General features: G+C 55.2%; 1 protein-coding gene across 1 annotated transcript; it reads right to left on the bottom strand.

The window, feature by feature from the left end:
* Positions 1–48: 48 nt before the first annotated feature.
* Positions 49–20,197, bottom strand: ARPC1B (actin related protein 2/3 complex subunit 1B). The gene is made up of 10 exons (XM_005549130.4): positions 20,146–20,197; positions 9,329–9,405; positions 8,350–8,454; positions 6,884–7,106; positions 5,083–5,190; positions 3,674–3,880; positions 3,521–3,596; positions 1,922–2,127; positions 728–818; positions 49–394 (listed from the first exon to the last, which is right to left on the bottom strand). Exons 2-10 carry the CDS (start codon positions 9,390–9,392, stop codon positions 356–358), a joined length of 1,119 nt encoding a protein of 372 aa, XP_005549187.1. The 5' UTR covers positions 9,393–9,405; positions 20,146–20,197; the 3' UTR covers positions 49–355.
* Positions 20,198–25,249: the final 5,052 nt, after the last annotated feature.

Genomic DNA, 25,249 nt, shown 5'->3' with positions numbered 1-25,249 from the left:
ATAACAAAAAACCTCTCCTTCCACATAGGCAAGCGTGTCCACAATTGCTTTTTTTTTTTTTTTTAAACAGAGTTGCATTTTATTACCTCCACATTTTGAAGCAGTTCATGACCAGCATAGTGCTTTGGGGGCATTTTTTTTTTTTTCAATAAATGAAAGCATTTCTTTAAGAAAAAGGCACATATTTCTTGAATAGGTAAGAAAAGCTCCCCATCTGTCCCCTCTTTGAGGGAGCAGCCCCTATGGGGACTCACATTGGTACCCCAGAAATATTCAGCAAAGCAACCATTAGCCTCCCCTACTCCTCTCCCTGCTTCCCCAGCAGCTAGGATGAAGGTAACATATTCCTCACAGGTCATTTGATCTTGAGGTCCTTCAAGGCTGACTCCAAGCTCTGCAGGGAGGCAGAACGGACAGGCTGGTTCTCAGCTGTCCGGCAGGCACCCCACTCCCAGGGACCTGATCACCCATCTCAGCCCCAGAACAGCAGAGGGCAGAGAACCTGCAGTTTTGGAGTCTGTCAGAACTGGGTTTGAATCCCAGCCCTGAAGATGGGTGCCCCAGTGAGCACCAAGGCCCAGATGACAAGGGGCCGCCCCCAGCCCTCATCCTCTTGCAGTGCCATCTCTGCAGGAGTGAAGGATGGGGGTCACCTCCAGGGAGTGGGGATGGGGGGAAAGAGTTGACCTGGGGGGCACAGCGGGAAGCCAGGAAGGGCAAGCCTCACCTTAACATCCCAGATGCTCATGCCGCCGTCCATGCCAGTGGTGCAGAACTGCGAGCACTTGGCCTTGCCCCCGCTGAGCACCGAGATCTGGCTGCAAAGAGGAAGAGGAGCTTATGAATCCAACCTGTGCTGGCGCTGGGCTCAGGCTCACGCTGTCCAGGCGCTCCCAGACTTCTTGGGGAGCGGGCTTCAGTGAGAAATGCTGAGACGGTGTAGTGGACTTAAGTCAGCTCTGCTTTTGGGAACGAGCAGTGGTGTGGGAAGTGCAGGCAAATGGGACAGGACACTCAAGTCCAGGGAGGCAGGAAAGACACATGTGTTTGCGGAGTATACACAGTGACAGCAGTGCAGCTGGACAGGACAAAAAAGGAGATGAGGGTGGAGGCAGCCAGGGACTAAGATGACAGCCGGGCAAAGGTGTTCCGTCTGAGGAAGCCATAGGATCTGGCGGCCACAGGAGGTTTTACAGGCCGAAGGGCTTGGCCAGTCTTGCCATACAGCTCCCTCTGATTCGCCGTGGGGTGGATGCGTGTGGCTGGCAGCTTTTGGGCTTTGGAGAGCCTTTTTCCCCATCCCACCCTAGATCCTTAGAAGGCTGCAGAGACCCTCAGCTCTGCCCCCACCTCGCTGAGTACTAGCAACAGACCCACCCCAGCTGTGACCCCGCCCAGGACACCCGCTGGTCACTGCCTGACCACCCCACAGAACAGTCCCCACCCAGCTATGTCCGGGAAATGCAGAGCGAGGGCTAGCTGCTCAGCCCCTATCTGATGCTATTTTTATGCAACCTAAAGAGGTCGACTCCGTCTTTTATGTGGGTCCCACCGTGTCCCTCCCGGGCTCCACTAGCACCTGAGCTGCTAGGGTGAGATCGAGACAGGCCCCGCCCACAACGAACGTTAATCCTACAGCGAGTCGAAGCCACTTCCTACCTTGGGCCCGCTACGCCCCCTTTGCCGCCCCACGTGGTTATCATGCAGCGTCGAGGCCCCGCCCACAAACAGGCCCGTCCCCTAGTCCAGGCCTGCCCCTCATCTGACGCCGTTCCCGCGCAGCGAGTAGAGGGCAGGCCTACCCTCCCTCCGGGCCCCCAGTCCTCACCGTCCCAGCACAACGCCCCAGTAGGAAGAGTCCAGACCCCTTCCTCACCCGACGCTGCTACTGGGCGAGTCGAGGCCCCGCCCCCGCCCTCACCTGACGCTGTTCTTGTGCAGCGAGTCCAGGCCTGCGCCCGCAGTCGTGCCGCCCTCCGAGCTCGCCTTCTTGTCGAGGTTCTGGAAGCGCTCGCGGGCCGTTAAGCCACGCTGCGAGCTCTGCTTGGGAACGTCCAGCCGCCCGCCAAAGCTCAGCATCCCCGCAGCGGCGTCATAGGTGAACAGCACTGGGAAGCAGTCGTGGCCCTGAGCGGGGAGGCGGGGACCATTGGAGCGCTGCCGAAGGGGAGGGCAGGCGGGCATCTGGCGGCCCGGGAGGCAGATGCCAGCTCAAGGACACAGACGGGCCACAGCGAGGGAGGCCCGAATAGCAGGTGTATCAAAACCGGGGCCATGCTGGGGGCTGCCACCTCCCCCAGCAAAGCCAATATTGGGACTCCCTGGGAGCCCAGGCGCCTTCTGTCCTGCCAGCCAGTTACACCTGCTCTAGGGGAGACCCCTGCAGCTGGTTGCTTTTCTAGGCAAAAAGCAAGCCTGACCTGACCCTGGCATCCCCGTTATGTTTGCAGAGGGGTGAAAAGGGATTTGACAGATGTGGGCAGAGGGGAGGGAGAGCAGTGCCCTTCCTGGACACCTGGAGGAACTGCACACCCCGAACTCCTGTCCTTTGCATTAGGCGTGGCCTTGCCATTGCACCTGCCAATAAAATGTGGGCAGAAATGTTCAGACCCAGGGCATGATTCCACAGGTTCCGGCTCCCTCGTGGCATCTGGGACAGCATGCTGGCGACAGCCTCCACCAGAGCCCCTCACAACACCCACACTGGACATAAAATGTGAGCAAGAAGTAAATCTCTTTTTTCTTTTTTTTCTATTTTTGAGATGGAGTCTCTGTGGCTCAGGCTGGAGTGCAGTGGCACGCTTGGCTCACTGCAACTTCTGCCTCTGGGTTCAAGCAATTCTCCTGCCTCAGCCTCCCAAGTAGCTGGGACTATGGGTGCCCGCCACCACACTCGACTAATTTTTGTATTTTTAGTGGAGATGGGGTTTTGCCATGTTGGCCAGGTTGGTCTTGAACTCCTGACTTCAAGTGATCTGCCCTCCTCAGCCTCCCAATTTGCTGGGATTACAGGCCTGAGCCACCAGGCCTGGCTTTTTTTTTTTTTTTTTTTTGAGACAGGTTCTCTGTTGCCCAGGCTGAAGTGCAGTGGTACGACCACAGCTCACTTCAGAAGCCTCAACCTCCCAGGCTCAAGTGATCCTCCTGCCTCAGCCTCCCAAGTAACTGGGATTATGAGATTACAGGTGCACCACCACACCCAGCTATGTTCTTAACTTTTTGTAGAGACAAGGGTCTCACTATGTTGCCTGGGCTGGTCTCAAACTCCTGGCCTCAAGTGATACTCCCACCTCAACATTCCCAAAGTGCTGGGATTTTAAGCATGAGCCACTGCACCTGACCAAATTTTTACTCTGTTAAGCAACTGTAGCCAGGAACTTTTGGTTACTGCAGCATAATCCAACCTGTTCTGCCCAACTCTGGTACATGAGAGAATGCAAGGAAGAAAAAAGGAGGGAGGCAGGAGAAAGGAGGGAAGCTGGGCTCTGTGCTGTGACCACACTCCCTCCCCATTCCTCACCGCTGCCACCAGGCTGTTGTCTGTGATGAAGGTCAGCGCCAGCAGTGGTAGCGTTTCAGAGGCCAGAGTCGCGACGCTGAGGGGAGACAGCTGTCAGTCACACTGTCCCGCTCCTCTGCACTCACCTCCTCCCCCAGGATGGCCTCTACTCACGCCATCTTCTTGTCAGCATCAGCCAGGCACACGGTGCTGTCGTGGCTGACCCAGGCCACGCGGCTCCCACTGGCTGAGAAGCAGACGCCATGTACCCAGCCACAGCTACTGCTGGATTCGAACATCAGCTCCCCAAAGGGCATCTTGGAGCCCCATGGGGTGGGTGCCGGCCGTTCCTCCACCTCCTTGATGTAGGCTGAAAAGATCCTACCGGGAGAGGCAAAATAGAGGTAAAGTAGCCAGGCATGGTGGTGTGCACCTGTACTCTCAGCTACTCAGGAGGCTGATGCGGGAGGATTGCTTGAACCCAGGAGGTCAAGGCTGCAGTGAGCTGTGATTGCACTACTGTGCTCCAGTTTGGGCAACAGAGTGAGACTGTCTCAAAATAAAAAAAAAAAAATTTTTAAGGGTTAACAGGTGCCTGGGCATGGTGGCTCAAGCTTGTAATCCCAGCACTTTGGGAGGCTGAGGCAGATGCATCACTTGAGGTCAGGGGTTCGAGACCAGCCTGGTCAACATGGTGAAACCCCATCTCTACATTTAAAAATACAAAAATTATCCGAGCGTGGTGGCGGGCGCCTGTAGTCCCAGCTACTCAGGAGGCTGAGGCAGGAGAATAGCTTGAACTCAGGAGGCAGAGGTTGCAGTGAGTCGAGATCGCACCACTGCACTCCAGCCTGGACGAAAGAGCGAGACTCTGTCTCCAAAAAAAAAAAAAAAAAATCCCAGCCAGGCGCGGTGGCTCATGCCTGTAATCCCAGCACTTTGGGAGGCCAAGGTGGGTGGATCACGAGGTCAGGAGATTGAGACCATCCTGGCTAACACAGTGAAACCCCGTCTCTACTAAAAATACAAAAAATTAGCCAGGCGTGGTGGTGGGTGCCTGCAGTTCCAGCTACTCGGGAGGCTGAGGCAGGAGAATGGTGTGAACCCAGGAGGCGGAGCTTGCAGTGAGCTGAGATCGCGCCACTGCACTCCAGCCTGGGCGAAAGAGCGAGACTCCATCTCAAAAAAAAAAAAAAAAAAAAAAAAAAATCCCATCTAGCTGGGAATGGTAGTCTTGCTTGGGAGGCTGAGAGGCCAGAGGATCTCTTGAGCCCAGGATTTGGAGGCTGCAATGAGCTATGATTGCACCACTGCATTCCAGCCTGGGCAACAGGGCAAGCCCCTATCTCAAAAAAATAAAAGAGGTGGGCAGAGGCATGTCCAGCTGAGACATGAAGGGTTCCCCGGGGACTAGAACCTTCAACCGACGCCCAGGTGATCCACTGGTAGCATTTCTGGAGCGGGTCTAGAAGGTGGGGTGTAGAACTTTCAGGTGTGGCTCCCCCACCACCCTCCAATCTTCGCTATGATGTCAGCAGTCAGTTAACGTCAGCCCCGCCCTCCCCCATGGTGCCCTGTCTCACCGGCACTTGAAGTCACAGGAGCCAGCAGCCAGCAGCACGTTGTTGGGGTGCCAGTCCAGGCTGAGGACGGTGGAGCGGATGGGCTTCTTGATGTGCTTGCAAACCCACCTGGGCATGGTGGTCAGGCAGACAGGGAGAGAGGGACAGGCAGGTGGGACTCACGGACCTCAGCACCAGGGACTTCAGGCTCCCACTGCTCCCTACAGCCCACCAAAGACCCAGGAGAGATGCAACTGGGCACTCCCAGCCCACAAGGCTCTCAGGGCCTGGGGGCGGCAGGGATGTGCTAGGTTGCTTCTGGAGTGGGAACTCTGTGCTCTCTATCCTTTAAGCCACACAGTCACCCTCAGGGCAGGCTCAGCAAAGTGATGCCACCACCAGAGGTCACACAGCTACTAACTGGCCATGGTGGGATGCAAATTTGCGTCTCTCAGATGCTCCTGCCTGGCCTCTGCCCTCAGCCATGCAGGGGAGAAGATTAAGAACTAAGACATGGACTGGCCACCATGGCTCACACCTGTAGTCTCAGCACTTTGGGAGGCTGAGGTGGGAAGGTTGCTTGAGGCCAGGAGTTCAAGACCAGCCTGGACAACTTGACGAGACCCTATCTCTGCAAAATAAATAAATAAATAATTTGGGCCTGTAGTCCCAGCTACTCAGGAGGCTGAAGCGGTATGATCACTTGAGCTCAGGAGGCTGAGGCTGCAGTGAGCTATGATCACAACACTGCACTCCAGCCTAAGCGACAGAGCAAGACCTTGTCTCAAAAAAATATATATGGCCGGGCGCAGTGGTTCACGCCTGTACTCCCAGCACTTTGGGAGGCTGAGGCAGGTGGACCACCTGAGGTTGGGAGTTCAAGACCAGCTTGACCAACATGGAGAAACCCCATCTCTACTAAAAAATACAAAATTAGCCAGGTGTGGTGGTGCGTGCCTGTAGTCCCAGCTACTTGGGAGGCCAAGGCAGGAGAATCGCTTGAACCTGGGAGGCAGAGGTTGCAGTAAGCTGAGATTGTGCCACTGCACCCCAGCCTGGACGACAGAGCAAGACTCTGTCTCAAAAAAAAAAAAAAAGAAAAAAAAAAATTGGGCTGGCGCGGTGGCTCACACCTGTAATCCCAGCACTTTGGGAGGCCGAGGTGGGTGGATCACGAGGTCAGGAGTTCAAGACCAACTTGGCCAAGATGGTGAAACCCCACCTCTACTAAAAATACAAAAATTAGCCAGGCATGGTGTCAGACGCCTGTAATCCCAGCTACTTGGGAGGCTGAGGCAGAGAACTGCTTGAACCCGGGAGGCGGAGGCCACAGTGAGCCAAGATTGTGCCACTGCACTCACTCCAGCCTGGGCAACAGAGTGAGACTCCGTCTCATTAAAAAAAAAAAAAAAAAAAAAAAAAAAAAAGGAACAAGATGTGGCTGCGAGCTTGTGAGTGGTGTCTTGAGAAAGTGACTTTGCTGCAGGGCCTTACTTTGCTAATCTGTAAAGTGGGGAGAGTGAGTGATGCCCAGTCCACGGAGCTATAGGGAGGTCAGGACTGTGTGTGCAGGGCTTAGTGAGGTGCCCCCAGAGGTGTTTCTGGTGTGGTGGATGTCGTCGTCCCAAGCAGTCGGCTGTGAGAACATCCGGGCACTGCAGAGAGGCCCTTGCCTCGTGAATGAGGCCCAGAGAGGAGAGGATGGACTCCCCAGGGGTCATGGGAACAGGGGTCCCGACATCCCATTTGGTGCTTCCCGGGGACACTCTAGTCCTGCCCCCAGGTCCCTACCAGCCCACTCCAGCCCCGCCCAGGTACCCACCAGTCGTTCTCCTGCTCGAAATAACAGATGGAGATGACACGGGAGCCGCTGCCCACAGCAAACTTGTTCTCATTGGGGGCCCAGCGCACGCAGCGGGCGGCCCGGTTGATCCGCAGGATGACCAGAGTGGGCTTCCACGTGCGGCCCTTCAGCGTCCACACGTAGGCATTGCGGTCTGTGCCGCAGGTCACAATACGGTTACTCTCGGGGGCCCAGTCGATGCCTGTGGGGGGATGGAGGGGACACAGGAGGCTGACGACACTCAGGCAGGGGTGGCTCTATGGTGGCCACACAGGAGAGGCTGAAAGGCCACAATCAAGGTGGAAGCTTTATCTGCCCAGTAGGCACTTTTTTTTTTCTGTTTGAAATGGAGTCTCACTCTGTCACCCAGGCTGGAATGCAGTGGCATGAGCTCGGCTCACTGCAACCTCTGCCTCCTAGGTTCAAGCAATCCTTGTGCCTCAGCCTCCTGAGTAGCTGGGACTACAGGTGTGTACCACCAATCTTTTTTTTTTTGACATGGCGTCTCATTCAGCCGCCCAGGCTGGCGTGCAGTGGCGTGATCTCAGCTCACTGCAACCACCATCTCCCGGGTTCAAGCGATTCTCACGTCTCAGCCGCCCAAGTAGCTGGGATTACAGGCACCCACCATCATGTCTGGCTAATTTTTGTATTTTAGTAGAGATGGGGTTTCACCATGTTGACCAGGCTGGTCTTGAACTCCTGACCTCAGGTGATCCGCCTGCCTCAGCCTCCCAAAGTGCTGGGATTACAGGCGTGAGCCTCCGCACCCAGCCTCTTTCTTTCTTTCTTTCTTTGTTTTTATTGAGACACAGTTTTGCTGTGTCGCCCAGGATGGAGTGCAGTGGTGTGAACTCAGCTGACTTCAACCTCTGCCTCCTGGGTTCAAGCAATTCTCCTGCCTCAGCCTCTGGAGTATCTGGGACTACAGGTGTGTGCCACCACACCAGGCTAACTTTTGTATTTTTCAATATTTTGTCATGTTGGCCAGGATGGTCTCGAACTCCTGAACTCAAGCGATCCACTCTCCTTGGCTTCCCAAAGTGCTGGGATTACAGGCATGAGCCACCACACCCGGCCCAGCAAGCACTTTTTACTGAGATCCAGTGCTTATTTAGAGTGACACCAGGGGGCACTCCTAGAGCTTATGAGGGAGTGTCAGAGCCCTCCATGCTATCAGTAAACATGCTGGAGGGCAAAGCCAAGAGGCAGAAAAGATGGGTTCTTGGTCATGTGGAGCTGCTGGATCAAGCCTCTCCTGAAGCCCTCAACCCTCTTGGGTTTTTTGGTAACATGAGGCAACACAGTCCCCTTAAAATTGAAGCCAGTTTGAATCAGGGTTTCACAGTGAGTGGGTAGATGCCCCATAATGAGTGGCCATGTCCTGCCTTGCACCCCACCCCCCACCTCCTTTCAGGAGGGTAGTCCCAGCCACCCTGACATACCTGTCACCTGCCCGTTGTGCTCCTTGAGCTCGTGCACCTTGGTCCATTTGGCACCGCTCTTTTCGTAGATGTGCACCTCATGGTTGTTGGGGCAGATGGCAATCTCTGCAGGGGAGATGGAGGGAGACTGAGGGGCCCTCTCCATGACTGCCCTCTGCCAGGACACACTACACAGTGCACCTGGGCAACAGCCTCATCCTTCATGACTCAGGCTCTCCTCCTCTGCCTTGGAGGGGGCCCCCTGAAGTCCTTCAGGCCCTGCCAGTTCACCCTCTCTTCTCCTGGGACTGACTGTCCTTTACTCGCAGCAATGACCCCTGGGACCTCTCCCCACCCTATCGCTCTGGCCAGCCAGGGTCCCCTCGCTGCTCCTGCTGACACCTCAGGGCCCCTGCACCTGCCAGCCCCTCCCCAGCTGGGGCAGAGTTCCCTCCCTCTCCTCCTCTGGGTGTCTGTGTAAATGTCAAAATGTCATCTCCTCCAAAAGGCTTTTCCTGGCCACTTTTTCTTTCTTTTTTTTTTTTTTTTTGAGACAGAGTCTTGCTTTGTCACCCAGGCTGGAGTGCAGTGGTGCAATCTCGGCTCACTGCGACCTCCGCCTCCCGGGTTCAAGTGATTCTCCTGCCTCAGCCTCCCCAGTAGCTGGGATTATGGGCGCATGCCTCCACGCCCAGCTAATTTTTGCATTTTTAGTAGAGACAAGGTTTCACCATGTTGGCCAGGCTGGTCTGGAACTCCTGACCTCAAGTGATCCACCCACCTCAGCCTCCCAAAGTGCTGGGATTACAGGCGTGAGCCACTGCACCTGGCCCATTCCCTCCTTAAACTTTAACCCAGGAGACCCCTGGTCAGCTGGAAGACCCAGGGGTGAGGCCCGGGGACAGCCGCATGGAGCCTATGGTCCAGGGGCCTGGCTGCTCCAGTCTCCCCATCCCAGGAGGTAGAAGCAGCCACCCACCGACCCCCAGCAAGCACTCACGGCTGCGGTCCTTGTTCCAGGCGTGGCAGCTGATGGGCTCCACCAGGAAGCTGTGGTAGGCCATGGCGGCTTGGCTCCTGTGCCCAAGAAAGGAAGAGAGAATCCATGTCAGCCCTGACCTTGCCCCTGACTTTACCCGGATACCAGGCCCCAGCTGATCCTCAAGGGCCTCACACCAGGGAGGCCCCTCAGTCTAGAGAGGCAGCTGTTTGCAGAGACGAGCAGCAGGGGCCAGCCCTGGCTCCTAACTGGCCTGACATGTTGCTTCCCCTCCTGGGGCCTCAGTTTCCCTCCTTATAAAAGGGCAGCTTTCACGGGATATCTCTGAGGCTCCAGGGACAGAGTGGAGGAGATAGTACTACAGGGGAGATGCTCCCTGGTGCGGGGTGGGGTGCTAGGACTCCAAGCCGGACAGGCCCCTCACTTGTCACCTGTGCCTCAGTTTCCTCACAGGATGGACCCCCCCCAACTTCCCTGCCCCATTAAGGATGGGATGAAGATGAAGTCATCCAGGCCAGGCCTGGTGGCTCATGTTTGTAATCCCAGCACCTTGGGAGATCGAGGTGGGTGGATCACTTGCAGCCAGGAGTTCAAGACCAGCCTGGCCAACATGGTGAAACCCTGTCTTTACTAAAAATACAAAAAATTAGCCGGGTGTGGTGGCGGGCACCTGTAGTCCCAGCTACTCGGGAGGCTGAGGCAGGAGAATGGTGTGAACTCGGGAGGCGGGGCTTGCAGTAAGCCAAGATCGCACCACTGCACTCCAGCCTGGGCCACAAAGCAGACTCCATCTCAAAAAAAAAAAAAAAAAAAATTAGCCAGGTGTCGTGGCACCTGCCTGTAATACGCACTACTCAGGAGGCTCGGTGACACGGTAAGACTCATCTCAGGAAAAAAAAAAAAAAAAAAAAAAGAAAGAAATGAAGTAATCTCATAAACCACCTAAAAAGGTGCCCAGAGCCCTGGTCTTCCCCTACACTACTCAGACGGGGAGAGGGGAGGTGGCCGATATACAGGGGCTCATGGGTGAGGCAAAGGCAGGTATTTAACAGATATATCCCATTCTCCATCCAGACACCCACTGGCTGCACCCAGGGCTGGGAGGAGGCACAGGGCTAGGCCAGGCCTGGGTGATGGCTCTTGGGGAGGCCCCAGGGTGACCCAGCCTTGAGGAACTGAAGGAGGGAGATTTTTTTTTTTTTTTGAGACAGGGTCTCTCTCTCTTGCCCAGGCTGGAGTGCAGTGGTGTGATCATGGCTTACTATAGCCATGAACTCCACCGATTACAAGCGTGTGCCACTGTGCCCAACTAATTTTTAATTTGTTTGTAGACGGGGGTCTCACAATGTTGTCCAGGCTGGTCTCAAGCTCCCAGGCTCAAGAGATCTTCCCTCCTCACCTGCCAAGTATTTGGGATTACAGGTGTGAGCCACTACACTCGGCCAGAACGAAGGAGACTTTGCAGCCCCCTAGACTAGCCCCAGCACTGAAGGGGAACCCTGGCAGAGGGCAGCGACTCATCTTCCCACCAGCCCAGCTCAGCCCCCACCAGCCTGTCCCAGCCTCCTCCACCCACCGCTGAGTGTCAAAGGAGCCCACCAGGCCTGAGGTGGGGTGAGATCACGGTCTCAGCGCAGTTCCTCAAGCCCATCTCTCCCCGCCTCCGTGACTCAGTTTCCCAGCATCACAGGGACCTGGGAGTAGAGGAGCCCAGCCACGTGCCCCTGGACATGTCACCTGCCTTCTTTGAACCTGAGTTTCCTCATCTGTAAAATTGGAGCAGGAATCCTGCCTCCCAACAGAGGTGCTGAGAGCTGGAAGCAGATGATACACAGCACCTGGCCTCCGTGACGAGGTGCCACGAGGTGGTTACTCTTAGCCTGTGATGGACGTGATATACCAGCCCTGATGCGCCCTTTGAGGAGCAGGCCTCCCCAGCCGACCAGAGGCCGATTCTGGGGCACAGAGGCGCGCACCTGCCTCGGGCTTCCATGCTGGCTGTACCCTCGGCCCGTGACGCTCTTCCCCCAGATACCGGCACACACAGCTCTCGCTCTGGTGCTGCCACTCAAGTCTGTGCTCAAATGTCAACTTTTGGGGAGGCCTTCCCTGACGCCCTCTGCTGGAAACTGCAGCACCTCCCACGGTCCAGCACTTCCTAATTCCCTATTTCCGATTAAATTTGTTCAGCAGTCACCATCGGACATGGACTCATTGATCTGGCCTGCTGCCTTCCTCCCCTGCTGGAATAGAACCAGCTTGGCAGAGACACATTTTTGTTTTATCTTATTCTCGTTTCTATTTCCACTGCTTAAATGTTTAGCACATAGTAGGTGCTCAAGAAATATGTGCTGAACAAATTTTTCATTGCCATTAGTGACCAACAGAGTACGTTCTCAGAAACGTGTGTGTGTGTGTGTGTGTATATACATATTTGAGACAGGGTCTCGCTCTGTTGCCCAGGCTGGGGTGCAGTGGTGTGATCATGGCTCACTGCAGCCTTGACCTCCCAGGCTCAAGTGATCCTCCTGCCTCTGCCTCCCAAGTAGCTGGGAGTACACACTCACGCCACCCTACCCAGCCCTCAAAAATATTATCATTAAATAGGTTAGGAATAAGGCCAGGCACGGTGGCTCATGCCTGTAATCCTAGGACTTTGGGGGGCCGAGGCAGGTGGATCACTTAAGGTCAGGAGTTCAAGACCAGCCTGGCCAACATGGTGAAAGCCTGCCTCTACTAAAAATACAAAAATTAGCTGAGCGTGGTGGCTCACGCCTGTAATCCCAGCACTTTGGGTGGCCAAGGCGGATGGATCACCTGAGGTCAGGAGTTTGAGACCAGCCTGGCCAACATGGTGAAACCCCGTCTCTACTAAAAATATAAAAATTAGGCATGGGGGTGTGCACCTGTAATCTCAGCTACTCAGGAGGCTGAGGCAGGATAACCTGTTGAACTTGAGAGGTGGAGGTTGCAGTGAGCCGAGATCACACCATTGCACTCCAGCCTGGGCGACAGAGCGAGACTCTGTCTCAAAAAAAAAAAAAAAAAAAAAAGTTAGGATGAATGTGTGTGAAAAAATAACTTAAAAAATAATAAATAAATAAATAATGTTATTAAATTGGGCCGGGTGCAGTGGCTCATGCCTATAACCCCAGTACTTTAGGAGGTCTAGGCAGGAGGATTGCTTGAGGCCAGAAGTTCAAGACCAGCATGGGCAATACAGTGAGATCCTCTCTCTACAAAAAATTAAAATAAAAAAACGTGCAGGGTGTGGTGGTGCACGTCTGTATTCTCAGCTACTCAGGAGGCTGAGGCAGGATGAGTGCTTAGCCCAAGAGGTTGAGGCTGTGGTGAGCTATGATTGTGCCACGGTGTGACAGAGCCAGACCTTGTCTCTCAGATAAAATGTATTAACTAGTACTATCCAGCACTTCCTGGATACTCCCTCCTTGCCAGCTCTAAAAAAAAAAGTATCCTTTTTTTTTGGAGATGAAGTCTCTGTCGCCCGGGCTGGAGTGCAGGGGCGCAGTTTCAGCTCACTCCAACCTCCGCCTCCCAGGTTCAAGCGATTCTCCTGCCTCAGCCTCCTGAGTAGCTGGGATTACAGGTGCACACCCCCATGCCTAATTTTTATATTTTTAGTAGAGACGGGGTTTCACCATGTTGGCCAGGCTGGTCTCGAACTCCTGACCTCAAGTGATCTACCCGCCTCGGCCTCCCAAAGTGCTGGGATTACAGGCGTAAGCCACCTCGTCTGGCCAGGTGCTTTGTATACATTCTTGCCAACACTCCCACCAGCCTTGGACCTTCAGGGAGGCCTGGCTGCACTTGGGGAAGGATGCCAGGCTCCAGCTCAGCTCCAGATGACAGATGTGGGGTCTGAGGCCACCTGCCCAGAGTCACCAGTGACAGCCATTAGATAACGTGGCTGCCTCCCTCACCAGACTGGCAGTTCTGTGTTGGGTCTCAGGGCCTGGGCTGGGAGTCAACCAGGACTGGGAACCCTGAATGCCCCAGGAGGCTAGTGGCTGCCCCGTCACTGCCCTGCCTTGGGGCCGGCCCATCCTGCACTGCATCTGGGCCCAGGCACAAGGGAAGGGCAGAACGACCTTTGCCTGGGGCTGCAGTTTAGCCCCGCAGGGCTCAGTGACCAGCCTGTCTGAGGTCGCACCACAAAGCCCCCCGCGCTCACTGCCTGGAAGGCCCTGTCCACCTCTGCTCACTCCAGATCCAAACCGCTTGCTTTCACTTGTAGCCAGATGTCCTGGAAGATTCCTGGGGCAGCACAGGACACACACACATGCACACACGTGTACATGCATGGAGCATGGACCTCATGTTTCCCCCATGCTTAGAACAGGACTCCAGCAGGTCCCCAGTCAGCATTTGCTAAGCAAGTAGACACACGCAGCACAGGCTCAGGCCACACACGCAAACACAGGTGTGTTCAGCCTCACACACACGAGCACACTTTGCGTGCATGTTCAGCCTTGCACACGCACATGCACACTGCACCCCCACACACTTTAAGCACGTTTAGCCTTGCACATGTGACCATACTGCCCACATGCACATGCGTGTTCAGCCTCACACACAAGCACACTGCACCCCTGAACACATGTATGTTCAGCCTTGCACACATGCAAGCGCACTGTGTCCACAAGCACACTTTGCATGCGTGGGCAGCCTTACCCAGAACAAGCACCGGGCACCCACTGGGGCTGCCTCTGCAGCCTCTCTCCCCTTATAAGGCCTCTTTCTGTAAGGCGAGGGCCCCGGAAGCACCACCTCGGCACCCTCAGCCATGTCAGCAGGCCTGATGGGGGTTTCCCTGAGCGCTTCCTGTGTTCCCGGGCTGGGGCATCACCGCCCACATCTGATGCCAACACTGTGCAGAGAGAAGCTCAAGGCCTCTGACTGATTCACAGTGCTCCTCTACACCCCCACAACCCCCATGGTCCAAGGCCACCAGCAGGGCAGGGGCAGGGTTAAGGCCAGAAGCCCACTTTCAAACTCCAGACAGGCCCTGGTTGGCCCCAGGACTCCAGCTGAGGCCAACTTTTCCCTCCCTTTCAGCCCCAGGAGGCCCAGATGGGAGGAACCTCCAGGGATGAGGGTGGGAGAGTGCAGACTCAGAACCCTGGGTTGAGGCACAGACTCTGATGTCCCAGCATCAGCGGTCACACACTTGCTGTGTGCCCAGTCACATATCTGCCCTGGCTGTGAAGACAGAGTGGCTGGCTCTGCTGAAGACAGCAGCCCCCCGTGTGCCAGTGGGCAAGGGCAACCGAGAGGACTTGAAGAGCCCTGACCACTGTTTCTAGGACCCAGACATACTCAAGGGGCAGGGGAGGGGCTGGAAAAGATGGCCACAGTGGTACACTAGTGACTGGCAGAGGAGGGAGGTTCAGACCACACCTATCAGCCAATCACACTTGAGCATGAATTAGCAGAAATACTTCCTAGTCTGTTGAACCAACCCCTTAAATGGGGCAAGGGGAAAGGGTTAAGGGGGCGAAAGAGAGGAAGACTCATTTCCCTTTCTGTAACTTCTGCAAAGCAGCTGAAACCCAAAGCACCTTGGCGATAACTCCCCAACTCCCACATCTTACCAATGAGGAAGTGGGAGAGCAAAAAGGGAGTGGCTTCTCTCAGCCAATGCTGCCATGGGGCTCCAGTCTCCTGCCTCAGGGATTCTAGCCGGGGACACTCTGACTTGATCATCCTCAGGAAAACCTCTCACCTACCAAACCTGCATGAGCCAGGGTGTGCCCACCCCCCGCCTGCCAATTACCCTGCTATGGATGTCTCAGAGAAAAATACAAGGGCTGCTTCGCCCACGAGTGTTGACAGCATGAGGTCTCGGTGATGGCTCCTGGGGGAAGGATCCAGGACACCCACCCACTGCCACTGTGGCCCTGTGAGCCAGCACTGTGGGCCTGTTTGATGTTGAGGAACAAGAGAGAGGAGGGGACGGCCGGGCACAGTGGCTCACGCCTGTAATCCCAACACTTTCGGAGGCAGAGGTAGAGGCGGGTGGATCACTTGAGGTCAGGAGTTCGAGACCATCCTGGCCAACATGGCAAAACCCTGTCTCTACTAAAAAAAAAGAAAAAAAAATTAGCTGGGCATGGTGGTGCCAGGCAAAGAAAGCCTCAGGCTGCCCAGTGGTGGCGGCAGGGTGGGGGGTGGAGGGGGGCACTCTAAAGTCCTGGGCCTTGATACTGTCTTCCTCACTGTGCTGGGTTTACATTCTAGCTCTCTTCATAGTGGCTGGGTGCCCTCAGCTCAATACTTCCCTCCCATCTTTATCCAGATGAGGCTGGGGCTGGACCAGGCACAAGCTGTGGGACCTTTCTGGCCTGGCTTCCCTAGGTTTCCCTGAATTCAGAGGTTTGGCTGTATTTGAGGCTAAACCAAGCAGGAGCTGCCTGGAGGAAAGATCTCAGCATTACAGGCGCTCCGGGAAGTCCCCACCCAGCTCAGACAGTTCTGGGATAGAGCAGCCAGCAGGCTAATTTGCACCGTGCTAAGCGGTTACTCAACTTCCTATGCTGGGCTGGAGCTCTTGCTACCCCTATCCTTCCCTCCCCAGCTCTGCTCTTTCAGTCTTACCAACCATGCAAAGGCAAGTCAAGAAACACACACGAAAACAATCGTAAGGCACCATTAAAGCACCAGTTAGTCATCCAAACCAAACAAAAACCAAAACCACATAAAATTCAATGCTGGCAGAGCTGTGGAGAAACTGTCACTGGTTGCTAATTGGCTTAATTCTTCTGAAGGGCACTCAATTCAACAAGTAGGTGGGAACAAATATTAATAGAACAGAATAACACTAACAGGAACTTGAAAATTAGCATTCTTGCCGGGTGCCGTGGCTGACGCCTGTAACCCCAGCACTTTGGGAGGCTGAGGCAGGCAGATCACGAGGTCAGGAGTTCGAGACCAGCCTGATCAACATGGTGAAACCCTGTCTCTACCAAAAATACAAAAATTAGCCAGGCGTGGTGGCATGCTCCTATAAACCCAGCTACTCAGGAGGCTGAGGCAGGAGAATCACTTGAACCTGGGAGGCGGAGGTTGCAGTGAGCTGAGATCACGCCATTTCACTCCAGCCTGGGTGACAGAGCGAGACTGTCTCGAAAGAAAGAAAAAAATCAGCATTCTTTGTCCTAAGAAAACAGCAACACTATTTTTCTTTCTTTTTTTATTTTTGACATGGAGTCTCTGTCGCCCAGGCTGGAGTGCAATGGCGCAATCTTGGCTCACTGCAACCTCCACCTCCCGGGTTCAAGCAATTCTCCTGTCTCAGCCTTCCAAGTAGGTGGAACTACAGGCGCCCACCACCACACCTGGCTATTTATTTTTATTTTTATTTTTATTTTTAGTACAAATGGGGTTTCACCATGTTGGACAGGCTGTTCTCGAACTCCTGACCTTGTGATCCAACTGCCTTGGCTTCCCAAAGTGCTGGGATCACAGGTGTGAGCCACCACACCTGGCCCCATTTTTCTTTTTCAAAAGCAAACATAGGTTGGGTGCCATGGCTCACACCTGTAATCTCAGCATTTTAGGAGGCCAAGGCAGGTGGATCGCTTGAATCCAGGAGTTCCGAGACCAGCCTGGGCAACATGGCAAAACCCTGTGTCTATAAAAACTACCAAAAAAAAAAAAAAAAAAAAAAAAATTAGCAGGGCGTGGTACTGCACCCTGTAGTCCTGGCTATCTGAGGGGCTGAGGCTGGAGGATTCCTTGAGCCAGGAAGGCGGAGGTTGCAATGAGCCGAGATCTCGTCACTGCACTCCAGCCTGTGTGTCAGAGTGAAGCCTCATCTCAAAAAATAAAGCAAACATGTTTATAACAGCCCTCTTTATAATGGTGACAGTGTGGAAAAACCGAGGTGACAATATGGAAAGAGTAAATTGTGACATTCACATGTTGAGATGCTATGTAATTATTAATATTAGAAAAGACCTATCAACGGACGGTCATGGTGGTTCACGCCTGTAATCCTAGCACTTTGGGAGGCGGAGGCAGGTGGATCACCTGAGGTCAGGAGTTCGAGACCAGCCTGCCCAACATGATAAAACCCTGTCTCTACTAAAAATACAAAAATTATCTGGGAATGGTAGCAGGCACCTGTAATCCCAGCTGCTTGGGAGGCTGAGGTAAGAGAATCACTCGAACTCGAGAGGCAGAGGTTGCAGTAAATTGAGATTATGCCACTGCACTCCAGCCTGGGCAACAGAGTGAAACTCCGCCGTCTCAAAAAAAAAAAAAAAAACACCTATAAGGCAGGCATGGAGGTCCATGCCTGTAACCCCAGCACTTTGGGAGGCCAAGGCAGGAGGATCACTTAAGGCCAGGAGTTTGAGGCCAGCCTGGACAACACAGCAAAACCCCATCTCTACTAAATATTTAAAAATTAGCTGGGCATGGAGGCACATGCCTGTAATCCCAGCTACTCAGGAGGATCCCTTGAGCCCAGGAGTTTGAGACTAAAGTGAGTTATGATCAAGCCATGGCACTGCAGCCTGGGCAACACAGTGAGACCGGACTCCAAAAAAAGAAAAAGACCTATCAATGGATTACGTACAGACATATGTAAGAAACGAACTTTACTGGCATCTGGCAAGGCAATTTTACCCAGAACTTTCACCATTCTCTCTTTTACACCCTGAAGCAAGCCTGGACATTTTTTGTTTGCTTTTTTTTTTTTTTTTTGGAGACAGAGTCTCACTCTGTCCCCAGACTGAAGTGCAATGCCGTGATCTCAGCTCACCACAACCTCCACCTCCCGGGTTCTAGCGATTCTCCTGCCCACCACCATGCCCGGCTAATTTTGTATTTTTAGTAGAGACGGGGTTTCACCATGTTGGTCGGGCTGGTCTCAAACTCCTGACCTCAGGTAATCCGCCTGCTTCGGCCTCTCAAAATGCTGGAATTACAACCGTGAGCCACCCACACCCAGCCTGTTTGCTTTTTACCTTCAGTTTGTACCAGAGGAAACCCAGCCTGACAAAGGCAATGATTTGCTCAAAGTCACTCGGCTCCTACTAAATGACGAAACTTGGGACTCTGACCCCACATCTTGGAGGCCAGGAAGTTAGTTTCACCTGGGGGCACACTATGATCAAGGTGAGCAACAAGCACACGTTTATACTGTCAGCACCTGACACGCTGCCAAGTGTCCTGCAGTATTGCATTGCAGCCTTACAATCCTTAAGGTTCCCATTTTCCAGATAAGGAAAGTTGAGGCTGGCAGGGGTTGGGTAGCTTACCAGTCACTGGCCAGTGAAGGGAGAAGCTGGCACTCCTACTTAGATCCCTAAGATTTTATTTATTTATTTATTTAGAGATGGAGTCTCCCTCTGTTGTCCAGGCTGGAGTGCAGTGATATAATCTTGGCTCACTGCCAAAGCAAGTTCAAGCGATTCTCCTGCCTCATCCTCCCGAGTAGCTGGGATTACACGTATGCACCACCATACCTGGCTAACTTTTTTTTTTTTTTTGAGTTGGAGTCTTGCTGTGTTGCCCAGGCTGGAGTGCAAATGGCGTGATCTCAGCTCACGGCAACCTCTGTCTCCTGGGTTCAAGCTATTCTCCTGCTTCAGCCTCCTGAGTAGCTGGGATTACAGGTGAGCGCCACCATGCCTGGGTAATTTTTATAATTTTAGTAGAGACGGGGTTTCACCATGTTGGTCAGGCTGGTCTCGAACTCCTGACCTCAAGTGATCCGTCCACCTCGGCTCCCAAAGTGTTGGGATTACAGGCATGAGCCACAGCGCCCGACTGCATTTTATTTATTTATTTTAATAGAGAAGGGGTCTCGCAGTGCTGTCCATGCTGGCCTCCAACTCCTGGCCTCAAGCGATCCTCCCGCTTGGGCCTCTCAAAATGCTGGGATTGTGTGTGTGAGCCGCCGCGCCCGGCCGGGATGGGTGGTGGTAGCCTCCGGGCTGCACTGGCAGAGGAGGCAGGGGGAGGTCTGACTCCCCAGGGCTTGCCCTCCTGATCTCTTCTCTGCCCGCGGGTGCAGCCCGGCCCAGCCCCGCCCCGCCCTGGGCGGCCTGGCTGCTCTCCCTGCGCCTCCGGAAAGGGAGGGGCTGCCCGGATCTGCCCTGGCCGCGGAGCCCCGCAGCTGAGGGGTGCGTTCCGGGACTCCACCGGCCAGGCCCGCCCTATACGGGACCCCTCGGACCTGGCCCAGGGGAGGCGGTTGGGAGCAGCGGGAGCGGCCAGGAGGGCTGGGGCGGGGCGGCCGGGGACGCCAACTCATTTCCCGGCGGCTGCAACCCGGAAGGCTCCGGGATGGAGGGGAAGTGACTGGGCGTGGGGCTCCGCCGGCCCGAAGTAACGGGGCTACACCGACCGACCGCGGGGCAAGGCCGGGGATGCGGGCCCGGGAGCAGGGGCGGAAGGCACGAGGTGGAAGGCACGAGGCGGACGCTCGGGACCGGGGGCTGGGGACGCCCCGAGGGCGCCCGGTGCGCGGGGAGCCCGCGTTTCCACGGCCTGGCCCTGTAGCCACCCCCGCGCCCCCTCCAATCCCAGGGTTCCCTCTCCTTTCCGCGAGCCCCCCGTCCCCGCGCCCCCTCCTCTCCGTGCGCCCTCACTCATCCCCGTGCCCCTATTGGGCGGCGCCCCACATCCATGCGTCCTCCTCACTTCCAGGCGCCCCCCGGCCCCCTCCTTGCACCCCCTCTCATCCCTCCCGTCCCGCTCACTCCCAGGCGGCGCCCCACATCCACGCGTCCCCCCACCTCCGGATGGCTCCCCCGACCCCCACCTCCCGGCGCCCCCGCGGCCCTCACCTCCCGCGCCCCGGCCGCGGACTCTGGGCAGTCGACGCGCCGAACCGGCTCTGGGCTCCGCGCCGGAGCCGCAGCCACTTCCTCGTGGGCGGGGGGCGGGGCCTCCCGACCTCAGCCCCGTAGGGCCCGGGGGCGGGGACCTGGGGCAGCGGTCGCGAGATCCAGGTCCCGCCCTCCCTTCGGGGTGGGGGTGCTGCCAGGACCGGCGCAGACGTCGGAGCCTAAGGCTCTGTCCGTAGAAGCCGTCCGCAACCTCCCGTCAACGCTTTACCAATGGGGAAACTGAGGCTGGGAGCCAGGCGCGCAGCCTAAGCTGCCGCTGGGCTAGACCTCCGAGCCTGGGCCGGGCGCACGGCCACCGGGGGCTGCCGGGCGCAGGGTCGGGGAGTCGCGTCCTCTGAGCCCGGACGGCGGGTACTGCGGGCTCTGCGCTCCCACGCAGGTGAGCGGCTGGCGAGCCCCGCAGCCCCGTCCCCAGCCGGCGAGGAGCCCCCTTCACGCTGATACCCGCGGGGCGCCAACTGTGCAGGCCTTGGGCGGGGCGCAGGCGGTCGGGCATGGCCAGGGCAGCCCGGCCCCGCCCCCTCGGCCCTCGGTGTCGTCGCCACAAAACCGGGGTGCCGTCCCCGGGCAGGGTGACACTGGCTGCCTGTGCTGACGCTGGCCGGCCAGCTAACTTCTTTCCTTTCTGTTTCACGTCAATCGGCTTCACTTCTTAAAGTTACCGGGTTGGCCTTGCAGCCACCTAATTGCGGGTCTTGAGCCAGGTGGTCCCTGGAGTCTCCCCATCCTGACCCTCTGCCTCTTCAGTGAATACGTGCCCAGGCGGCCAGACACATGGAAGAGCCACCGATGAAAACCTTCCCTCGGCTAGTCGCGGTGGCTCACGCCTGTAATCCCAGCACTTTTGGAGGCCGAGGCGGGAGGATCATGAGCTCAGGAGATGGAGATCATCCTGGCTAAGACAGTGAAACCCCGTCTCTACTAAAAAATACAAAAATTAGCCAGGAGTGGTGGCGCATGCCTGTAATCCCAGCTACTCGGGAGGCTGAGGCAGAAGAATCGCTTGAACCTAGGAGGCGGAGGTTGCAGTGAGCCGAGATCGCACCAACACACTCCAGCCTGGGCAACAGAGTGAGACTCTGTTTCTTTTTTTTTGTTTGTTTGTTTTGTTTTGTTTTTTGAGACGGAGTCTCGCTGTGTCGCCCAGGCTGGAGTGCAGTGGCGCGATCTCGGCTCACTGCAAGCTCCGCCTCCTGGGTTTACGCCATTCTCCCGCCTCAGCCTCCTGAGTAGCTGGGACTACAGGCGCCCGCCACCGCGCCCGGCTAATTTTTTGTATTTTTAGTAGAGACGGGGTTTCACCGTGGTCTCGATCTCCTGACCTTGTGATCCGCCCGCCTCGGCCTCCCAAAGTGCTGGGATTACAGGCGTGAGCCACCGCGCCCGGCCGAGACTCTGTTTCAAAAAAAAAAAACCGCTGCAAGCAGCCCCATCGCGCGATGGAGCGCTGCTGTAATCCCAGCTACTTGGGAGGCTGAGGCACGAGAATTGCTTGAACCCCCCGGGCAGAGGCTGCAGTGAGCCAAGATGGTGCCCCTGCACACCAGCCTGGCAACAGAGGGAGACTTCCTCTCAAACAACAACAACAACAAAAACCTTTCCTCCTCTTGCCTCCTTCAGACCCCTCTCCCTAGTATTTGTGCAGGGTCTTCCTAGATCTCTGGAGGTCCAAGCCAGATTCCCACCCCGTCAGGCTTAGAGGCTTTGACACTCGCTGTTCCTTCTGCTTGGAACACTTTTCCCACCCCGTCCTCACCTGCGGACATTGGTTTGTCCTGCAGGATGTGGCTGGGGGGGTCTCAGGTCGCTTTGTCCCGACACCCTCCTCATTGGAGGTGCCCTTAGCCACTGCTCTCTTTTCCACTGAATTCGACCCCCAAGGGTGGTTGGGAGGATTAAATGTGTCCAAGTGTGCGAAGCGGGTCATCCAGTGTGCGTGCTCACAGGAAGTGCTCGAACTTTTGTGACCCCCCCCAATCTTGCTGCTCCTGCAGATTTGCTCAGACAGATGTCGGCAACCTCAGCAAATACAGGCAGTGGCTTTAGTTCAAGCAGATAAAAAGCTTCAAGGGGTCTGTACCGGCAGCCCTCTCTTCCCACGGGGACAAGTGTAGGGTAACCGAGGTGACCCTGTTGCTGCTTCTCTGGCTTCCATCCTACTCTTCCACCGCTTTGTAGATGCCCAGGGAATGACCCCAAGTGGCCCTGAGTGGTCTAAATCAGCTCACAGTGTTCCCTGTCCTGCACTTGTGACCTAAGATGGCCCAATCAAAGCAAAGCCCAGGACTTCAGCTGATGATCCAGCACCGAAGCCCCTTCTGGGCGAGCTGCAGGAATCCGGATTTGTAAGTGGAACGCGGAAGTGGAACAGCAACAAGGGAAGCTGCAGGGAGAGTGCTGAGCGGAGAGAAGGTCAGAGAAGTAACTGGAGCTCTGGTCACCTCTGGCCGGCCTGAGCCCAACCTGCCTCCAAAGATTCAACTATGTGAGCCAAGTTATCTGCTTAATTAATTAATATGTTTTAGAGACAGGGTCTGGCTCCATTACCCAGGCTGGAGTGTAGTGAGGTAATCACAGCTCACTGCAGCCTCCAACTCCTGGGCTCAAGCGATCCTCCCACCTTAGCCTCTCGAGTGCTTGGGACTACAGGTGTGCAACGCCATGCCTGGCTAAGTTTTAAAATTTTTATAGGCTGGGCGCGGTGGCTCACACCTATAATCCCAACACTTTGGGAAGCCAAGGCAGGCGGATCATTTGAGGTCAGGAGTTCGAGACTCAGCCTTACCAACATGGTGAAACTCCGTCTCTACTAAAATACAAAAATTAGCCAGGCATGGTGGCACGCGCCTGTAATTTCAGCTACTCCAGAGGCTGAGGCAGGAGAATCACTTGAACCTGGGAGGCAGAGATTGCAGTGAGTCAAGATCACACCGCTGCACTCCAGGCTGGGTGACAGAGCGAGACTCCCTCTAAAAAAAAAAAAAAAAAAAAAAAATTATACGGATAGCGTTTTTGCTGTGTTGCCCAGGTTGGTATCAAACTCCTGGCCTCAAGTGATTCTCCCACCTCAGCCTCTCATAGCTGGGAGGGACCACAGGCATGCGCCACTACACCCAGCTAATTTTTAAAATTTTTGTATGGACAGGGCTCTCCCTGTGTGGCCCAGGCTGGTCTCGAACTCCTCGCCTCAAGCAATCCTCCTGCCTCAGCCTCCCAAAGTGCTGGGGTTACAGGCATGAGCCACGGTGTGCAGCCTCCACTATATTTTTAGGCTGCTTTGAGTTTTTCTGCTGCGAATCATCGAAGCATCCTAACAAACATGCATACCTCAATACTCCTTTTTCCTAACTGTGAATATGTAACTAAGGTCACCTGAGTTGATGTAAAGGCTCTAAAAGCCCATGCGAGCCACAACCATGGCCGTACTATTTGCTCTGCTCTCCCCTGGGCCCGTGACAGAGCCCGGTGCATGAGTCACTCAACACACATCTTAAGAGACGTGTTAATGAATGATCAAGTGGTGTTAGAAAACTGAGTCCAGGCCGGGCATGGTGGCTCACGCCTGTAATTCCAGCACTATGGGAGGCGGAGGCAGGCTGATCACAAAAGGTCAGGAGAGTGAGACCAGCCTGTCCAACATGGTAAAAACCTATCTCTAAAAAAAAAAAAAAAAAAGGCTGGGCACAGTGGCTCACACCTATAATCCCAGCACTTTGGGAGGCTGAGGCAGGCAGATCACGAGGTCAGGAGTTTGAGGTCAGGCCAACATAGTGAAACCCTGTCTCTACTAAAAATACAAAAATTAGCTGGGTGTGGTGGCACACGCTGCCTGTAATACCAGCTACTCGGGAGGCTGAGGCAGGAGAATCACTTGAACCCGGGAGGCGGAGGTTGCAGTGAGCTGAGACCACGCCACTGCGCTCCAGCCTGGGTGACAAGAGTGAAGCTCTGTCTTCAAAAACAAAACAAAACACAAAAATTAGTTGGGTGTGGTGGCACATGCCTGTAGTCCCAGCTACTTGCTACTCGGGAGGCTGAGGCAGGAGAATCTCTTGAATGAGGGAGGTGGAGGTTACAGTGAGCCGATAACAGAGCGAGACTCCGCCTCAAAAAAAAAAAAAAAAAAAAGGGTTGGGCGCGGTGACTCATGCCTGTAATTCCAGCAGTTTGGGAGGCCAAGGCAGGCGGATCACTTGAGGTCAGGAGTTTGAGACCAGCCTGGTCAACATGGCGAAACCCCGTCTCTACTAAAAATACAAAAAAAATTAGCTTGGCGTGGTGGTGCACACCTGTAATCCCAGCTCCTCCGGAGGCTGGGGCAGGAGACTCGCTTGAACCCGGGAGGCAGAGGTTGCAGTGAGTCGAGATCACTGCAACCAGGCTACATTCCAGCCTGGGTGACAGAGCGAGACTTCATCTCAAAAAAAGAAAAAAAAAGAAAGTCCAGTTCTGGTGCTGCCACTTAACCTGCAGTGTAACCGTGCCTCAGTTTCCACATCTGTAAAGCGAAGCTGACAAGCACTGTCCACCTGCCCACCTGCCCCTCAGGCCTACAGTCGTGGAGGGAAGACCCAGTGGATGGGAGGAAGCAGACCTCAGATTGGGAAGCGATGGAAGGCATTAATTGAAATGGTTCCCTTGGGGCAGAAAGTTTTCTAAGCCCTCTGTGGAGAAACACCTTGGGTTAGGGAACTTGGGGATGGAAGGATTTCATCTGGAGCTCCCGGAACAACTTGGAGAGTATTCTGTTTCTTCCTGGAACTGGCTTTGTGCAGGGCCCTGGGATGAAGATGCTATGCACTCCTGCTTCCTTTATTGCCTTCTTGTATTTCCAAGAAATGCAGCCACAAACCCAGGCCGTGACTCTCCAGGGCTGGCTGACATGGGGGAGGCAGGCCAGGGCTGGTGCAGTCTCCCAGGTTCTTGCTGGCTTTCTGCTCCTTGCCCATCGCTTTTTTTTTCTTTTTTTTGAGATAGAGTCTTGCTGGAGTGCAGTGGCACAATCTCTGCTCACTACAACCTCTGCCTCCCGGGTTTAAGC

This window comes from Macaca fascicularis, chromosome 3 (genome assembly GCF_037993035.2).
Source record: "Macaca fascicularis isolate 582-1 chromosome 3, T2T-MFA8v1.1".
NCBI classification, from domain to species: domain Eukaryota; kingdom Metazoa; phylum Chordata; class Mammalia; order Primates; family Cercopithecidae; genus Macaca; species Macaca fascicularis.
Note: the sequence above shows the minus strand (reverse complement) of the source record. Positions and strands in the feature narration are given on the sequence as shown.